General features: G+C 44.9%; 1 protein-coding gene across 1 annotated transcript; it reads left to right on the top strand.

The window, feature by feature from the left end:
- Positions 1 to 1,384: 1,384 nt before the first annotated feature.
- Positions 1,385 to 19,762, top strand: LOC139351726 (uncharacterized). The gene is made up of 16 exons (XM_070993731.1): positions 1,385 to 1,532; positions 11,278 to 11,481; positions 12,299 to 12,387; positions 12,620 to 12,698; positions 13,932 to 14,064; positions 15,134 to 15,374; positions 15,598 to 15,754; positions 15,932 to 16,022; positions 16,345 to 16,407; positions 16,655 to 16,857; positions 17,164 to 17,295; positions 17,702 to 17,889; positions 18,163 to 18,314; positions 18,393 to 18,629; positions 18,768 to 18,924; positions 19,670 to 19,762. Exons 1-16 carry the CDS (start codon positions 1,385 to 1,387, stop codon positions 19,760 to 19,762), a joined length of 2,367 nt encoding a protein of 788 aa, XP_070849832.1.
- Positions 19,763 to 20,543: the final 781 nt, after the last annotated feature.

Raw genomic sequence — 20,543 nt, forward strand, 5'->3', positions numbered from 1 at the left:
TGTACACAACGCGATCAGCTGCTCGCATGTGTAGGCAATGCCACTCCCCTCTGTGCGGCCCTCCACTACAAAGAGTGTAAAAAGTGACAGAAAAGCAACCAAAACAGTTAGAAAACCAAGAACACAGTTAAGAAGTAGACATTAAAAGAAACGGTAAAACAAACTAAATGAACAAAAATGAAGGAAAACGACGGAGCTACTGCAACAGGCTGCCACCTAACACAGCGGCGTCTTGCTTTATTAACTTTTTGGACAAAAGTGGAGCTCTGTGCCACAGAAGAAGCAGATCTATCAGGCACATAATACTTGTTCTTATCCTATTACCCCACTCGAACATTGCGTTCCCAGAATGCATTTCTACTTATGGTTCCTAAAGTCTCCAAAAGCAGGAGTCAGAGCTATCAAGCTCCTCTCCTGTGGAACCATCTTCCAGTCTTTGTCCAGGAGGCAGACACTGTCTCTACATTTAAGAGCCGTCTTAAAACTTTCCTTTTTGATAAAGCTTATAGTTAGGGCTGGCTCAGGCTGGTCCTGGACCAGCCCCTAGTTATGCTGCTATAGGATTAGACTGTCGGGGGACATCCAAAGATACACCGAGCTCCTCTGTCCTTCTGTCCCTCTCCATCTGCACGCTCTTATGTCCTACCACAGCGTATTACTAACTTAGCTCCTTCCCCGGAGTCTCTGTGCTTGGTCGTCTTGCAGGTTCCCATGGACAGTGTCTGAATCTGGATTGTGGATTTCAGCTGCATCTCCTGCCTTGGCCCTGCCTGACATCCACTGCAACTGCTACTGCTGTTATTCCATCCACTGTCGTTCTTACTGTGACTGCATTTGTGTCTGTCTCTGTCTGTCTTTCTCTCTTTCTCCGACTGCATCTCTGTCTGTCTCACTCTCTCTGTCTCACTCTCTCACCCAACCAAATTAAATGCTGATGGGATCATATCCTTAAATTTAGCTCCAGCACTATCAGATAGGAGTCTGCTATAAGAATAGTAGCCTGGTAATACGAATTTAAAAGTTATTAAATGACGGTCCGATAAAAGAGGATTCTGTAAGGAGACTATTAAGTCTTCAATTTCAATGCCATATGTCAGAACAAGGTCAAGGGTGCGGTTAAAACAGTGAGTAGGTTCATATTGACAGAAGCCAACTGAGTCTAATACTGTGATAAGCGCAGTGGTGAATCAATAATTGTATTGGTGAATAAGTGAATTCTGCGTCCTTGCCTCTTTTACATGGTTGAAATCAAGTGTTGCCGGGCCCAAATGGCCTCCTGGGTAGGATGCACATTCATGGGTCCAGCTTCTGGTTCGTCTGGTGGGGGGATATGCTGCTCTGGCAGTGGTATGGCGTGCTTTTGTGCCACATTGTGGAGGACACAATGCGGCACACCATCTCCGGACTGTACAGCAGTATACCCCCAGTCCTGTCCAGGCAGTGCCACCGTCCCTTCAGCAGACTGATTGTCCTCTCAACGACTGTGGGAATGGAGGTCATTGTACCTCCACTTTTGGTCAGTCTGAGGGTTGGTGAGAGGGCTCATCAGCCAGCTCTTAAGTGGGTAGCCACAGTTACCTGGGGTCAATTGAAAGCAGACAAAGTAAACTGGATTTACAGCTTCCATTCCTTAATTTTTTACACTGCTTACATGGATCACAAACTATTGTTGCAAATGAGTGCAGAAGTGCGTCGGGGAAAAGGTGAGACTGATTAAGACATTTCACACACTACGCACCAGGTTATTAACATGAGTACTTAGCACACAGAGACAATTGGAAGTTGGAAAGATCTTAAGCTGTAGTTTAACCAGCAACAAACAGCAAGTCACTAACTTTAACCACTGACTAGTAATGATGCTGTGAAGATGGGATAGAATTTGGGGGCGCACATGCTGAATGCGCATCACAGGGATTAATATTAGGACAATTACACGAATAAATTCACTGACCAAGAAGCCACCCATCACGCACAGTGCCAGCTTGTAGTCTGTTCCCAACCATGCTGTTACTCAGAATGTATGAATCGTGCGTTGAACCAGGCCACCTCGCCACGATGTTGGTTAATTGCATTTGTGCATCACATAGGATCTGTACACAGAGATCGAATGAAAATGTTTCATGTTGACATATATAAATTCATCATGTGATGGCGCTTTTATAGCAATGTGTGTGCAGCCCATAGCTCCGATTACATTTGGAAAACCGTCTCTCGCTGCAAATCGCACTTTAATGTTGACCTGTTCAGCTGCATTGTATGGGAACTTGATATACCTGGCTGGCATGCGGATAATTCCGTCCCACACAGCTGGCATGGCTCGGCTCAGGGTCGATCGGTCCTGGTCGGTCAACTCCATCTGGAATGCCCCGGTTCAGGCACGTTCTATACGTTATATTTTGTAAGTGTGTGTGTGTGTGTGTGTGTGTGTGTGTGTGAAAGTCCGTCTGTGTGTCCCAAAATAATAATAAATAAAACAAAATAATAATAATTTAGACCTACCTTGCCCTCACTCTGCCGACGCCGCCCTGACGTGCCCTGCTGCGCATCGCTGAGCTGCTGGAGACGTACGGCCACTGCCAGTCTCGTGAAACCGAAGAAGACCCGAGTGAGTAAACAACTGGTCTGATGAAAAGGTTTTGCAGCGTATTCGCTTGTGCACAGTGTGTTCTTGCAAGATGACTGACGAAGTGAAGTGAGCAATGAGCATCCTCTGTGTCATCCAACTCTGCACACACACCTCTCACAAGTTACAGCCGCTGGTTAAGCACACACAGTGTGTGTGAGGCTTGTTTGTTTGTTTCTGTATGTTTCTCTTGTCATGGGCAAAGTGCATTAGAGAGATATCATATTATTATTTCACTGTCAAGCTGTTTTTTTCCTGTGTTTCTGGAGGCAATAAGGCATAGACTATGTTATTTTACTAAAACTATGCAGTGTGCATATTCACATAATTTTGGACCATTACAGTATAAATACAACAATAATAGAAGAATTTGAATTGTGATTTTCTCAACCTCTCATTTAAACATATCAGTACTTGTTTGTTTCTAACATTTACACACAAATTAAATGCATACAAATTATAGAACTTTTAGAACCTTGCTGTCAAAGTCAAAAGTCAAACTGAATAAAAGCACAAAAATATTTAAATACATGATTTCTATATCGCTGCACGGTGGTGCAGCAGGTAGTGCGCGTGCCTCACAGCAAGAAGGTCGCAGGTTTGATTCCCGGGTTGGGCCTTTCTGTGTGAAGTTTGCATGTTCTTACCGTGCATGCGTGGGTTCTCTCCGGCTTCCTCCCACAGACCAAAAACATGCTCATTAGGTTGATTGGTGACTCTAAATTGCCCCTAGGTGTGAGTGTGAGTGTGAATGGTTGTGTGTATGTGCCCTGCGATCGGCTGGCGACCGGTCCAGGGTGTACCCCGCCTCCCGCCCATTGACAGCCGAGATAGGCTCTGGCCCCCCCGTGACCCCGAAAGGGATAAGCGGCATAGAAAATGGATGGATGGATGATTTCTATATCATTTAGGTATTTTTTACTTTATTAATTTAGCACTAGGAATAATACAGGGCAGATTATGAATGGATTAAATTCATGGCTATACAGTACAATTTTTGAAAAGGTATGAAACGTCATATCAGCAGCAGCCTCCCCACCAACCCCCTCAACAGAAGCTGTTTAATGTACCCCATCAGGTAAAACAGAGACGAATGTTGCTTTGCACTGGCCTCTAACAGATATGTGAGGTGTGGATGATGATATGGTATGTTGTGATTCCATGTTACATTCTTTATGAATATGGGTTGCTACCATTCAACCGGTTATATTGCAAGGTATGTTTCAATATGGTGTTTCAAATTCGTGCGCCGTGTGCCCCCTTTTAGCTTTGAGCACCTGCCCCTCCAAAGGTCTCTGCACGGCCCTGCCCCGGTCGCAGGAACCCCATTGTGGTCGGCACCTGTATGGGCACAGGCAGTGCATGGCTCCTCGCTGTGTTGCGCTCCAAGGCCGGCCGCAGCTCTGCGCACAGTTCAGGAGGATTGCCTTCAGGAACCTAAAGCGGCTGATGAGCCAGCTGTCATCATGTGCCAGTAAATCCTCTCTGTCTCTGAACACATGCTCTCTTCACATTGCACCATTTGCAATATCTTCTAATTCTGCTAAAGCAGCCATAGTTTTTAACTGTATTTGTTGCACCACTTTGCGCATGCTTTTATATCCACTATGTAATTGCAGACACGTAGGTGTGTTAATTGTTCATCAGCGTTAATTGTTCATGTGTCTCTGATGTGCACATCCCAGCATCACCTCTAATGTCGCCAAAGGATCAACAGCTGTAGAAACGGGCGTACGCCAGCCATGCAGTTGGAGTGAGGCACCGCACATTTCCTCGGTCATTTCGCACTTGATACATCTGAACTTTGCCGTGAAAAAGAGCGTACGCCACGTTTTTGTGTGTACGCACCCTTTGTACATGAGGCGCCAGGAGAGCAGTCGACTATAACAAATAGAACTGGCTGCACTGTTTTCCAGTTTTCATGAGAAACAGACAGAACAAGGCTTTCAAATGAATTATAGTCGAGTTTAAGTTTAGGGTTGATCAAAAGGCTTGAGTCAAAAATGGCTGCAACTCCACCTCCTCGGCCGCTGCCTCGAGGAATGTGAGTATTAATATGGCTCAGAGAGTTGCTTCATTTAGGCTCACATACTCTTCAGGACACAGCCAGGTTTCAGTCAGACAAAATAAATCAATATTATGGTCTGATATCAACTCATTTACTAAAACAGCTTGAGAGGACAGAGATCTGATGTTAAGCAGTCCACATTTAATTCTCCTATCTTGTTGTACTATTGCAGTGGTTGTTTTTATTTATTTTTATGTTTAACTCCTCTTCTCTGTACTTTTGGTTTACTTAGTTTACGTGGTCGGGGGGCAGACACAGTCTCTATGGAGCGTTGGGTGGGTAACTGCTCTAATGGAGGCGCAGAGAAGCGTGTAGGACTGCAGCTCTGCCTCCTGGTCTCAGCTCTGAGTTGTCAGGGGTTAGATTCATAAAGGAAATCGGTTAGAAGTTGCCTCATGTTCGAATGTTGACCTAATGACTAAATAGAGTCCACCTGTGTGTAATCTTACCTCAGTACAAATGCTGTTTTGCAAAGAAGAATGGGCAAAAAAAAAAAAAAATCAGTCTCTAGACGTGCAAAGATGACAGAGACATACCCTAGAAGACTTGCAACTGTAATTGCAGCAAAAGAGCCGTATTGACTCAGGGGGGCTGAATACTTTTGCACACCGCACTTTGCTTTTATACTTTTGGGGATTTCAGTAACATTGATTAAAAGACAAAACAGATATTTGGAGATAGAAAGAGGTTTATAGAGCAAACCTTCGTAAACATAATGGATTCTTCCATGACTGGAAAAATAACCAAGAAGGTGTTATGTGGATTCAAGTAAATAGAGTATATTCAATATCAATGTCTGAACTTCATGAAGGTAATTACTTGTGAAAGCAGTTGGATTGGCTGCTGTTCTTGTTGGCTTTTTTATTTCTTTTATACTGCTTGCACTTATAAAGAAGGCTTTTTTGACTGATAATGTTTGTCCTTTGGAGGGCAGCGTTGAGCTGAATGTTACCACACTTGAGAGCAAAAGTCATTTACGGCTGGGTGTGCGACACTCATGGTTCCTGATGGCGCTGCAACAGCTGCTGCTCTGCACCATATGCAGCTTTCCAGGCTTGACCCAGCTGTGTAGGCATTGTAATGGACCCCAGCGACAGCCACAGCACACCCGCAGACTGTCCACAGGAGACGATGGACAGAAACTGCTGACAAATAACTAATAAACATTATCACACACTCCACAAGACAGAAGACCACCATCCACATGGACACTTAGGCTGAATCCCATTTCACCCCTTGGCCCTCCCCCTTGGCCCTACCCCTCCGTTTTGCGCGTTCACGTGGAGGGGTAGGGGTGTCCCAATTCCCATTATGACGGAGGGGTAGGGGAAAGTGGTAGGGCTATGTACCCCTCCAAACGGAGATTTTTCCGAGGCACACTCCAAACGGAGGGGTACGACAGATTTCTCAGAATGCCTTGCAAGACCGGTATTTTCTCCATGAACGAAGTTTTAAAATGTACGAAAACCACTTTGTCTATTTTAACGTTGTTTCAATGTGTAGTGGTCATTTTCCTCGTAAAAAAACCCCCCGAAAAAAATCGATAGTAGTCAAGGCTTCAGTTACGTGGTTACCGTTGCCAGGCTGAATGCCACTAGCGGTGCTCTGTGGGCAGCCTGATAATCTGCAGTGATAACGTTATCAATAATAACTTTGGCAACCTCGCTGCTGGTATTCAGTTACATTGACAGCGTTGTGGGATACAACATGCAGGAATGTCATACACAAATCGAATGTGACGGTAGCATTAGCTTGTCGCATCTGCCTACGTAAGAGGCAGCGGCGACTACTGATGACGTACGCGATTGTCGAAGGGGTGTCCCAATTCGGAGGGGTTGACTTTCGGCCCTACCCCTTAGCACTCCGTTTCAAGGGGCAAGGGACAAGGGGTAAGGCTAAGGGGTAGGGGTAGAAAAGAGAGATGGGATTCACCCTTAGTCTACGTTTACACTCAGGGAAAACGCATGTTTTCACGCGGTGTGGCCTCTCGTTGACACGCAAACTGGAAACGATCATAAAACTCTGGACAAAGTGGAGATTTCTGATGGCAGTTATGGTTATGATGGCGCTCAATGGCGTATTTATCCAAGTTTATGTAAACGACAACATTGTTGAAAATGATGTTGTGTGCACGATGTTATTTTTGAAGACGGAGGAGCCAAAATAGCCAAATACCCTGCTACGTGTAAATGTAGCCTTAATACGTATACACACAGGCAGAAAAGGCTTCAACACTCACTACGTTTACATGCAGTCAAGTACCCCTTTCATAACTGGAATATCAGCAATAACCCGCACGGCCATGTAAACACCAATAACCCTTTGAAAAACCAGAGCATGCTCATATTCCGGTTTTGTAAACCCGAATATCACCCCCGGGTTACTCCTTTCCTAAGCTGAATTTTTTGTCATGTATACGCCTATTGGAAAATCCCCATGAACAGAACATTAATTTGTGTTCTGCGCATGTTCTATTCGCAAGGAATCTTGGTCTTTTGAGTGCAGCTAGCACGGACATGGATGGCACAGCTTCAGCTCCATTTCCTATTTCTTCATGTTCTCACCTTCCATGAATGAAGAAAGTGAGACAGAAAAGTGGTGGTGGGTCAGCCCCAGCACCAAAGCGCAAACGAAGGCGACTGCTACGGCAGTTATTGTTGTTTTTGGATACAGGAAGAAGAAGCTGAATTGATGCGCATTGTGTCATGACGTTCTCGAGCATCGACACGTTGCCCATGCGTCACTGTTTCGATGGGGATTTCCCAATTGATTACCCCTGATTGCTCACGCATGTAAACTAAACTAAACTAAAGTTCGACAGCCAGATTAAAGCTGTGGTAAAAACCAGCTTCTTCCAGCTAAGACAACTTGCTAAAATTAAACCCTTTCTGCACAGACAGCACTTTGAAACAGTAATACATGCCTTTGTAACCACTCGGCTTGATTACTGCAATGCACTTTACATGGGGGTCAGCGGGTCCTCCATTGCACGTCTGCAACTAGTGCAGAATGCAGCTGCACGTCTCTTAACTGGCACTCGAAAGTCTGAGCACATTACACCGATTTTAGCTTCACTTCACTGGCTACCCGTCCATTTTAGAATTCATTTTAAAATTCTTTTTTTGCTTTTAAAGCCCAAAATGGCCTTGCCCCAGTGTACCTCTCTGAGCTTCTGCACCCTTACGCACCTACTCGATCCCTCAGGTCAGCTGACCAGCTGCTCCTGAGGGTTCCCAAAACAAGGCGGAAGCTCAGAGGGGACCGAGCGTTTGCTACTGCCGCCCCTAAGCTTTGGAATGAACTGCCGTTGCACATCAGGCAGTCCTCTTCCGTGGCCACTTTTAAATCTCTTCTTAAAACGCACCTCTTTTCCTTGGCTTTTAACACCACCTAGACTGTTTATTTTATGTGCACAGGTTTTTTACCCTTTATTTATTATGTTTTCTGTTTCAATGTCTATTTTATTGTTTATTTTATTGTTTTTTTTTGTTTGTTTGTTTGTTTTTTAATGTACAGCACTTTGGAAACCTTGAGTTTATTTAAACTGTGCTTTATAAATAAAGATGGATTGGATTGGATTGGATGTAAACAGGTTATTCCGAATGTTTCAGAAACCAGAATATTGACTGCATGTAAATGTCGTGACTATCACCTGCACCTGTAACCAGGAGAGGATGAACAGAACACTGGTAGAGTCAAGTGTGTGTGCTGATTAAATGGCTGCAGATTGGAGTCACACCCAGACACACCTGCATCCCATCAGCCCATACCCATCACACACACACACACACACACACACACACACACACACACACACACACACACACACACACACACACACACACACACAAAGCCAATAATACCACTAAATATACAAATATTATATAATATTAATTCAGTTAACTGGCCTGTATTGACTGCTCTTGTCTTCCTTATGTTGTTTTATCAGTGTTTTGTCTTTGAGTCTAAATTAAAAAAAGAAAAGCATGATGCCTCACCCACATACATGACCTTATTTAAGCTCACTGCTGTGAGAACACTTGAGCCTGGAGGGGAAACTCCACGTCAGCAGATGTACAGGAACATTTCAAAGTACTTGTGCAGTTACATTCCACTAAAAGTGTCTGCTGGCTTTCATCCAGTCTTCAGGAGATGACTTCAAACACTGTAGGGCTGGGACAGAGTCAGCATGAGGTGGAGGAGTCTGACTCAGTGACAGTCTTACACAGCTCAATTAATGAAATACAGGTGAATTTTTCCATCTGTTTTATAGATGTGTGAATATCAATGCAAGTTCTTCACAGATTGATGCAGGAACTGTGGATGTGTGATTTAGAATGATATTTTAAAGTTCCCAGCATGCTCTGCAATAAAGTAATCAAGTAATCTTTTCTGACCAGACGTACTGCTTTGTTATAGACACTCATGGCTTCTTTGTATTTTTCACTCTGAACTGTGAGCCCAGTTTTCCTCCGTTGTCTTTCAGCTACTCAGATGATGACAGATACTCAAATGATGAAGGTCAATGTCATTACACACCAACTGTGTAGAAAACAAGACCTGGATGACCTCCAACTTTTTGTTACTAAAGACGGACAAAACTGAAGTAATAGTACTTGACCCTAAACACCTTAGAAACACATCATCTAATGGATATAGCAACTATCGATGGCAATGCACTGGCCTCTGGCACCACTGTAAGGAATTATCTTCTCTTTTATCTTTGATCAGGATATGTCCTTTAGCTCCAAGTTAAAATCAATTTCAAGGACTGCCTTTTACAGCTCATATTGTAAAAATCAGGTACATCTTGTCTCAAAATGATGAAGAAAAACCCGTATCATGTACTGTTTTGACCGATGCCCAGGACGCCCGACTATGCCGACAGAGCCAAGCATGAGGATGCTGAATGTCATTAACAACGACATTAATAATAAAATTACACAGAGTACCTTTAATGTTGCACTCCATATTTTACACAAGCTGCCTGATGCGAATACTGAAGGTGGTTGAAAACTATTATTAGTTGTTAAGGAGGTGACTGGTGAACCCAAGTGCAGACACACCCACAGACAGGTATGAGATTTCAGGTTTTTAATTGCAAAGGAATGGGTGGCAGAGCCAAGCTGGTCCAGAACACACCACTCGGATGCTGTGAAGGCCTGAGTACCAAAAACACAACACAGCAGCTGAGTCCCCAGACATGTTGTGGTTGAAGAGTAAAACAGCTGATTTTTACAAAGTCACAAACAGTCGGTCTTTGTTGGTCATTTTTCAGTCTACAGGGTAGAACCCAAAATACTTCCAATCACTCCAGTGTCACGATTAGCCAATCAGTAAAGCTTTTTGACCCCCTCCATTTTTATTGATTGGTTGATAGGTCAATAGGGCATGTATAGGTCAAGCTAATAGTCAAATTTTAGTTTCTTAAAATTAACCAAATGTGAAAAACCTTCAAATTCCATTTCATTTTTGTTGACACAAGTTTGAATTTCAAATAAAAAGTGACAGCTCTATCCCAGTTTGTCCTGCACTCCTTTGTGCTTTTGTTTTGCTGCATCCATGAAACAATGAACAAACCTTCAAACAAACCTCTGAATGCGTTTTTCTATTTCGCCACTGTCGCCAAGTGCTTGCTCATGGGGGAATTGTTGGTTCTCTGTAGATAAAGAGCTTGGTCTGTACCAGCTCTATATGGAAAGTGTCCTGAGACAACTTCTGTTGTGATTTGGCGCTATACAAATAAAATTGAAATTGAATATTGAAATTGAAATTATAATGAACACTTACAAAGCACAGACTGCACTCACACGTCACCCCTGCACGAAAAGACTCAGCTCAGCTCTGATGACACAACCTATCAATGTATTTTAAGCTGACATCTGCTGTGTCGTTGGTATGTACTGTAATTAACAAGTTGTTTTTTTCATACATGTGTTCCTTAAAGCACAACCACACCTTCAGCCAGGAGCATTGGGTTCATTGTTACTGAGCTATCTGTCTGTGGTTACTGCAGTTCACCAGCTCACACAACCACAGACTGTTTGAGTATAAAGAGGAAAACTCCCATCCAGTATGCTGACTGTGTGGCCAGATTGCCTGTTTTCCATCCACTTGGGCAGTTTTGGGTTGGGTTGTGTCGCGCAGACGGACAGGATTTCAGAAAAGAAAACAGTGGTATCAGATCAGCTGCAGCAGAAAGCCTGAGTTTTAGGTACCAGATTCAGTGGGAATAGTTGGATCAGTGCATCCCAAAGAAGTGTATCTAGAATCGATCCATAGAGGTTTATGTGGATGTGCAGACCCCCAGCTTTGTCTGTAGCTTTTTCACACACACCTGAGAAGAGGCCACCATCAATGTCCATGGACTAGCTGATCTAAATCATCTGTGGACATGATTTCCATTAATTCCAGCTGTGTTGATGAGGTGGTAAGAATCTGACTGTCACTATCTGACAATTACTAATTCATATTTCTGTAACACTTTGTATGAAGCCAATGACTACATTGAGATTTCCCTCCATCTGTCTTCATCTTCTTCACTGTCTTTTGTCTTTTCGCGCTTCCTATTGGGCTGTGTGAAAAGGTGCAGTCGACGAGTTTGAGGAGCGATCAGCACAGGTGTCACTCCACCCCCGCCACACCTGCTCTGCCCTCCTGGGTGTGAACACCTGTGAGCATGCACATAAAAAGAGAGGGAGCGAGAGAGAGAGCAGCATCTTCCACGGAGAGACGAATCAGAATCATCAGAGACCTTCATCTTCCTCATCCACCATCAAACCTCCAGAGGGTGAGACAACCTGCACACTCCTCGTCTGTCTCTTCTTCTCTATTGTTGAACTGTGGGAACCTGCTCAAAGCTTTTCACACTTTTCTGACATTTTAGAAACCAAACAACCAACAACACAATTTGCAGATTAATTGATGATGAAAAAATTGTTTGTTGCAGCCTCGAGGATGAGATCAGATGTGATGTCATTGTTCTGCTGCAAAAGCTGAGCAGCTGTTTAAAATAAAGTCTTTCACAGCGACTGAATACTGCAGCATTTAGACCAATCACAGACAGACAGGGTTTGTCCGGTCAGGGAAAAACCTGGAGAAGTCATGGAAGTGTCATGGAAATACACATTTGTACAGCATGAATCCTGTTCAAGATGTCCATCTGTGTGTCTTCCAGCTCTCTGCCAGCTGATTGGCCGCCTCCATCATGCTCCGCCTCCTGCTCTTCCTGTCTGCTCTCATTGGGCTGCTGCCTGGTAAGCACACGCACTCGTGTTGAAACTCCACCCACAAGACGAGTTGAGGGAGTTCAGTAGAAGCAACATGAAAGAAGAGCAAACGATCTGAGAACGAAGAGCAGAATGACTTTAAGTCCGTCAGTAACTGTAAGAGCTGATCATCTGCCAGATGTGCAGAAATGTTGCTGACATCTTTGTTTCTAAGAAGAAGCAGGAACTGATGAGGAGATAAGAAGACTTTTGATTGACTGATAAACAAACAAACAAACGCTGTTTTATTCCTTCATGAAGTCGACATTTGAATCCTTCTCTGCTGTCCAACCAGCTCACAGACAGTTCTGACCTCTCATGTGTCTCCATCGTCTTCAGGTGCTGAGCAGCAATATACTGATTCTGCAACGATCGACATCAGCAATTGTCCCATCACATATTATGGGGTGCAGTACACATCATTGTCTGTAAGTAGGATGGAGCCTGATGCTGGAGAATATGTCTCTTTGTTCCATCTAGTGTCTCATTAAAGTCCAGTGCAGTGACACTGAATGTCTGAACATGAACTGATGGAGCATCCTGAAGCAGAGTGAGAGCTCTGACTGAAACCTCCACAACTCTCTGAGTCAAAGTTACGTTGGCTCTTTGGAGAAAAGGGATTTTGTTGATTCACTTGTTGTGTCTCTCTGATTTCAACAGGTCACTGCCACGAGTGATTCGGTCACAGCCTGTTTCGACAGCGATGGACTGGATTGTATTGTTGGACCTGCATTCTCTGGTAACAGTTTTTCTGTGACCGTCATGACTGAGGATGAAAGAGAACACCATCAGAATTTGGCAACTATTAGCACCACGCTAGAATGCACTGTGGAGTTGAGCGGATTTATAACTATGTTTCAAGTGAGTGTTGTTCAGTGTCATGACTTAATAAAATTGAAGGAAATTGTCAAGATCTTTTAAAAAAGCTCATGGAAGAAATTTCCTGTCAGTGACAGAAACTCTTCTGTTGACTCTTTCCAGACTTTTGTGAGAATAAGTAGCTTTGGCAGCCAAGCAGCTGTGAAGTTGGAAACATCCGAGATGAGCTCATTTGTGAGTATTAATTCCATCTGTGTGTGTGTGTGTGTGTGTGTGTGTGTGTGTGTGTGTGTGTGTGTGTGTGTGTGTGTGTGTGTGTGTGTGTGTGTGTGTGTGTGTGTGTGTGTGTGTAGGATTTGAACATTTGTGACTCTGGTGACTCCTAGTGGTGGTATGAAGAAAGACACTTGGAGAAACCAATGCACACTGCTTCCCCATCAGCCCTCACCCTCCCAAAGTGACCCAGTGACACAGACATGAAAGGACTGAAGGAAACACACAGACTGCACCAGTTTTCATCAGAGCTGTTTGATTTCTCCTCAACAATGTCTGATACCAGAATCATTTCAACATGCTATAATCACATCCAAACTCTACACAGCGTCCATGCAGCCATGTGAACGCAGCTTCCCCAGTCTGAGTCCAGACCAGGACCTTTGTTGCAGATCAACCCCATCTCATTTCTACTGTCAGTTATTCACATGAAGACAAACATGGAGGCAAAAACACTTGAAGAAATCTGCTCACAGTTACTTTTGACTCTGCAGTTGAACAAAGATAAGACAACACGTCATGTTTAGTTTGACAAGTGGACAAGACAGTGTCATTGTTCAGTCTGTTTGCATCATGTATGAATTCATCATCTCTGCTCTGTGATCGTAACATTGGTTTGTTTGTTGCCGTCTAGAACTTTGACTTCAAGGTCAATGGTAGCTCAGTCGAGACAGCGGGTTTGAATAGCATTAGTCCTACCTATCAAGACATCAGCGGATGCAGACAGTCAGGTTGGGAAATCCACTGGATCCAAAAATCTATTTTGACTCCCTTAAAAACTAAACTCTTCTATTAATATGTTGCTGTCTTTTGTTTTTGCTGACAGTCTGTAAACTGAAAAGTGAACGATGACATTTTAACCTGATTCTTCACTTTGCAGGTGTTCTGTATTTCTATGATGACGAGGTCAGTTCTGATCCAGACACCTGCTCCTCTGAAATCTGTGGTGAATACGCAACCATCCAGCCGAAAGATAAATGTGACTCCCTGGAACGTTGTCTTGGCAACAACAGGTAATTATGTGTGCTTCATGTTTACAAGAAAGAGCTGTGATGATACAAGAACTTGATGAGGACTTTCCTAAAACATTATTCATTCAGGGCCTTACGCTGTCTGTTCAGACTTGACAGCAGGAAGCTTTTAATGTGAAGCAGCAGCAGAAGGAAATGTTGGGTTTTCATCAGCAGTAACTCAATTCAGCTCAAATGCAGCTCTGATAGGAGCAAAGAGATAAACAATGAGGCTGAAATCTGTGAGAGAAAAGCAAGAGCAGAAACATCTATGTATTATGTTTCAGAGATATCTACTGAAGTATGCTAACCATCTAGCCTGGGTCCATCCCATCTCGTAAGACCACTTTGTGCCTCAAGAGGGATTAGTCTGATAGTAAAGCTCAGGCCTCTGGAGGTGGGCGCTGACTGATGGCTGACCTCCCTTTCGCTCCTCTGCCACTTCATGTGTTCACTGCTTGTTTGTTTCTTACATGTTGCACCTTCTGAGATGAGATTTAGATCCGATGGAGACATGAGAAGTTTCCCCATTTGGTCCTGCTACCAAGCAGAACTACAACAGTGTGGGTCGGTGCAGTTATCCTCCACTGTGAGGCTGCAGTGCAAAACTCCTTCATCACTGCACCTTGCCACTAAAGGCAGACTATACCGAGGCCACGGCAAAACGCTGCCTGACCCCCAGCCAGTTTGAAAGCAGCTGGCACTTTATCTGCATCAGGGCTTTGAGGTTTGAACACAGCACAGTTTCATTAACTGTGATGTTGATACTGAAATCAAAAGGTCGTGCAGTGTGATACTGGAGACAGTTCCATCACAACAGGAAGACATGTCCCTGGAATACTGGTCCAGGGAGTCCTTCAAGTCACTGCTGTTGGCTGATGTGAGCCAGGCCTGTGAAAACATGACAATCAAATATTACGTAGATAAATGCCTCAATGACGACATGAACATGAACACATGAAGACTTCACTCCTGCAGTTTGTTTGTTTGAGGGCCCCCTGGTGGTCGCGGCCCTCGGCAGCAGCTCCTGCTGATGGTGTTTGTTGTTTCTGTCCTTCTGTGCCTCCATCAGCTGCATTCTTGACCCCATCTGCACTGTGAGCGGCCCCGCTGTCATCGACTTTCACGGTCGTCTTAACGATGTCCAGGATCGGTGTGCATACACTCTGCTGTCGGGTTCGACAGTCTCTCGCATCACTGTGGTGGGGTATTTCCGGGAACGCCGTCGTAGAGATGTGAGCTTTTTGGACAGTGTGACACTGCAACTGGACGGAGACGATGATGTTCACCTGGAACAAGGGGGGATAGTTAAGGTAAGCTACCTACAGCCACCGTCATGTCAGTGTGGACTTTGATCCCAAATCCTCGTCTCATCCTCTGCTGTGTCAGCTCTCATCTTTCTTCTTGGTGACATGAGAAGCAGTTATTTTAATGCTGGTGAACTCGGTGGTTGCTGCAGTGAAAACAGCCTGTTTGTGTGTGTTTGTGATGATTGAACCTTTTTTTCCTCCACTTTGTCTCTCTGCTGTGGTGCAGCTGGGAAACACAACGCAGACCATCAACGGCTCGACTGTGCTGTCAGACGGTGTGGAGGTCTCTGAGGACCAAACTGGAGTCACTGCTGTGAAGACAATCGGCAGCAACACTGTTTCTGTCTTCTTTGATGGCAACACTGCACAGATCTTCCTTCAAGGTACAGAAAGTAAAATCCGAGCACTCACCACACGGGATACAACGACCAACTGTGGTGCCCAGCACTCGTTTGGGGCATGAGGAATGTGAACTAAGCTGTATTTTGGTGAGTTGCCATGTTCATCCAGTTTGAGCGTTGATGCTGATCTGACCCATATTCTGTCTTTCACTTGTCCAGGACCTAGTGGACAAGGTCCACAAGTTGATGGTTTGTGTGCCAACTCCACGTCTGTGAATGATCAGAGGATTCCTGACAACAGTATCCTCGAGTAAGACGTTGATCACAGTGTTTCAGTGGACGTTGTACTTTGTTTTTGAAATTCAGTCCCCTAACACTCCTTCACTTGTCTGGAAAGTCAGTTTTTATGTTTTGCTCGATTCTGTTGATCTCACAACAATGACCATCTCCACAACTTGAATTTTAAATTATCTGGACACATCTTGAAAAAGATGAAGGTTCCTTTGACTTGTGGACTGAAGCAAAGACACAAAGCTCATGTGTGTCTGTAACACTCAGAAAGTGTGTTTGTGTGTATCTGAACAGTGAGAGCAGGTATCAGTCCTGACTTTGTGTTGCGTGTCGCCCCCTAGCTGTGAGGTGCTGTACAATGACACTGCTGACAGTTCGATCAACTGCACCGAGATGACTGAACAGTAAGCAGATGAAACAAACTCTCTGTGTTATAGTTTCATGTGTGTGCTAAATGTCATGTTACATCACATGTTTAATGTCATTTGGGGAACAGAACTGATCAAATTTTGTGTGAACAGAAATCTGCGTGACATGAAGCTTCAGCAGCTGTTCCATGTTTAGGTTTATTCCCAGTTACAAAAGGTAACACAGCACTGATTGGACGTCATCCTTCATCTCTCTTTCTGTCTCTTCACATCTGTGGAACAGCTGTAATCTCCTGAATGACACGTCCTTCACCACCTGTCACAACCACATCGATCCAGCCCCCTACATAGACGCCTGCATGGACACTTTGTGCAGATACCCTGCTGTGGACGGTCTCAACTGTCAGTTCCTGGATGCCTACGCCAGAGACTGCAGCCTGCGCATCAACGACACAGTGGACAGCTGGAGGTCAATGGCCGGCTGCTGTAAGACTTCTCTCACTTCAGATCAATTCATCAATGCAGCAAAAACATGAACATTAACAGTTAAATATGATGATCTGTCTGAATTTACATTTAAATAGAAGAAAAAATGTTTTGTCTGACTTTTTTGAGTTAAACTTCACAGTGATTTTTTCTATGGAACAATGCTGGAGATCGACGGCAAACCAAGTGAACTCCACAATATTCTTGAAAGAAAACAGTCTTTTTTTTTGTTTTTGCAGAGTTATGACAACACTGTTTTTTGTCAATGTTATTCTTTACATGTGTCCCTCTCTGTCTGTCTTTCAGCCCCCCCTCAGCCCCTCTGTCAGGGAAGGATCTGCAGTGATCATGAGTTCTGTGCAGAGACGCTCAGCGGTGAAATCGGCTGCTTCTGTCGGGCCGTTTTTGCCTTCCCGTACAAATCCAATGACACTTTGGGTACGACAGCTGCGACACGACAACATGACTGACTCGTGCAGAGTCCTGATCCTCAGAGGATGGAGGGTTTTCTCACAGGGACACTTGTTTCACACAGCTGAGCTGTTGTGGAGCTGATGATAACTGACCTTCAGCACTCACTTTGACTGAATGTTTGTTATCAGGAGCACAGATGAGACTTCATTAACTCAGCTCTTCTTTCACCCTCGTGTCTTTTTCACTCTGATGGTATCAAACCACAAAAACTGGTAGTTTGCTTCTGAATGAAAGAACAGACAAAGGTCACCAAAGCAGGATTGAATGCTTTGACTTGTTTTTGTCCCTCATGTTGTAAGTGTCTGTCCGGTCTGTCCTCTCTGACATGGTCTTGTATTCGTCTCCCTCGTCTGTCCTGCTGGACATTCAGGTGACCCGACGGTCTGCGAGGAGAACTCAGCTTCACTTACTCTGGTCGGGTGTCTCCTGGAGGAGAAAGGCATCGACTACACAACCTTACACCTCAATGACCAGAACTGCACAGGTCAGATGGATGAGGAGGACCACATGGTGACCTTCAGCTTCAACAGCAACGACACCTGTGGGACGGAGGTCACGGTGGGTTCTCCATCACATCTTTACTCTCAACCAGCAGCCAAATGTCTTTCAGCACTCTGCTGAGCTTCTCCTGCTCTCCTCTAGTTTGGGATCTTTCTGTGGGTTGGGCTTCAGCTCTGACCTCCTTGGTTTCTAGTGATGATGGTCATCTATGAAGCTTATTCTAGCCAGTCAACACCTCACAAATGTCACATTTTAAGGCTGAATGTAAAGAGTTGTGATGAATTTGTGAGGAACTTGTGCCGTAACGTCTGAATCTCCATCACCCTGCAGTCCAACAACAGCCTGCTGATCTACATGAACACCATCACAGCCCTGAACAGCCCCTCTGACAACATCACTCGCCAGGACCGAGTCGACATCGACTTCTCCTGCTTCTATGCTCAGCCAGACGTCAAGAATATGACCTTCAGAATCAAAGACAGGTGAGTGGAGGCTGTTATCTCTGTGTTGTGAAGAGGTTTGTGAGTATAAGACAGCTGAAGTGTGTTTGTTCTCTGCAGCCCTGTGATCCAGCAGTTCACATCTGGAACTTGGAATTACACTCTGACCATGAAAGCCTACACCGACGCCAGACATACAGAAGCTGTGGACTCCAATACTGAAGTCCAGCTGAACCAGAAGATCTGGGTGGTGCTGGAGACTGATGGGCTGGATGACGGTCTGGTCGCCGTGGTGACGGACTCCTGCTGGGTAACCAACCAGGTTGGGAGTCTGAGATACAACCTGATCAAAGATGGGTGAGATGAACACAGAGGTGGTAGCTGCTCGCTGCTGTTCCAATGAATCAGAAGCAGGGACTCGTTAATAAGTGTGTTTTTGACTCCTGAAGACAAAGTGTGCTCTGATGTGATGAGTGTTTAACTGTTTGTGAGCAGCTGTGCCAACGACCAGACGGTGGATGTGGAGAGAAACGGAGAGGGAACGTCCGACTTCTTCTCCTTCAACATGTTCCAGTTCACTAGGAGCTCTGGTGACGTCGACCTGCACTGCAAACTCCACCTGTGCGCCACCCTGAACCAGACCTGCACCCCGGTACGCCTCCCAAACACACCACACACACACTGATGAAACCAGCTGCTCCTCTCTGGACAACAGTTAGAACAGGGTGTCTGCCGGCCTGCTGGTTAACACACGTACCGCAATCTGTGATGGCAGCGTCCCCGGGTCGATTCCAGCTCAGGACGTTCATTCCACGTCACTGCCCCTCTCTGGTTCCTCGTTTCCTGTCACCTGTATATTTTCCTCTTCAGAATAAATGCATAAAATGCCCCAAACAATCTTGATTAATAGCAGTTAGAGGAGCAGTTTACAGATGTGTCAGACTGCTGCTGAGCTTCCATCACCTCCACCAGAGACCGTCTGCTTCCTGTTGCTTTGTTCACTCTTCTCGTCCTGACCTGCTTCACATGAACGCCGTCACTCTCAAACACTCTCTGCTGCCGTAGCCAAATCTGGATCATCCAGAAACAGTTGATGGCTTTTCTTCAGTTGTTCTCCAGAAATGACAGCTGCCATCAGCCAATCAGAGTGTCTGTCAGTCACTGTGTGTATTCAGACTTACATTTCTAAATACTTTCTCCCATTAAAATAAGAAACGTGAAGGCTTGACAGAGGAGTACTTTCTGCTCATTGTTCCAGTGTTAAACATGTAGATGTTCAAACTGAAGGACACAAAAGGTGAGATGTTTGCTCTCAGCAGCATCGCTCGACCATGAATGGATCAGTGTTGATCTTCCAAAGTCTGGACTTCATCTCTCTGTCTGTCTTGAACTTCCAGGACTGTGGCGGAGCTTCACGGAGACGCAGATCTGCCACGCTGCAATATGAAGATGAAGCCCCAGCCTTCATCACCATGACCTGGACTAATTAGGTAAGACACAACTCTGCTGCTGACTGCTGACATCAGAGCAATATGCACTGATCTATGAATGCATGAGTGAGTCTTTCAGTGTCTGTTGAGGACAGCTGCTTCAGGCTGTGAAAGTGTGTCAGAAGTTTCTCCATCAGTTGATGAAACCCTGCAGCCACCTGAAGGTAGCAGGACACACATGATGAATGATCTGCAGCCAGAGTGCTGTGCCAGTACTTCAGTGCCAAAGCCCGTATAGGTCGTCAGTGCACTTGGCTGAAATGAAACTGTGTTTAGCTTCATTCCCTGAAATCAATCCCAGCCTGCTACAGAACAACCACAAACACTTTTACACACATCAGACTGGTGGTTATACCTCAGCATTCTGCCTGTTAGTGTGGGAGACATGGGATTACTGGAGCTCATGACTGAATGGAAGAGGAAGGAAGAACCATGACACGAGTGATGTTTGATGACCTGATGTTGACGGTAAAAAGTGAGTGTGACAGGGAGGACAGGGAGGTTTTCCTGCTCAGCTTTCAGACTCATCACAAACAACAGAATGAAGAGAGTTGAAGAGTCACACCTGTTGTTTCAGTCAGGATGCAGGTTTGCAGAAAAGACATCACTCACAGTTTGGTCCGGTTGTCTTCTCAGGTTGTCTCCACGGTGACTCGGACTGACTGACAGACTGTCGACCTTCATCATGATTCCTGAACGTTACTGCAGAGCCTGATTGTGTGAAAGGATTAGCTCACTTGTCGCTGCTGTGAAGCCATGCTAGCTCACACTGATGAGGAGA

Source organism: Chaetodon trifascialis, chromosome 23, assembly GCF_039877785.1.
Source record: "Chaetodon trifascialis isolate fChaTrf1 chromosome 23, fChaTrf1.hap1, whole genome shotgun sequence".
Lineage (NCBI taxonomy): Eukaryota > Metazoa > Chordata > Actinopteri > Chaetodontiformes > Chaetodontidae > Chaetodon > Chaetodon trifascialis.

Bases quoted from the DNA above. Each gene is read 5' to 3' on its own strand.
- LOC139351726 (XM_070993731.1), top strand. From the start codon at position 1,385: ATGCGGCACACCATCTCCGGACTGTACAGCAGTATACCCCCAGTCCTG. The intron at 18,315-18,392 runs GTGAGTGGAGGC...TGTTCTCTGCAG, and splicing joins ACCTTCAGAATCAAAGACAG to CCCTGTGATCCAGCAGTTCA. The intron at 18,925-19,669 runs GTACGCCTCCCA...TTGAACTTCCAG, and splicing joins TGAACCAGACCTGCACCCCG to GACTGTGGCGGAGCTTCACG.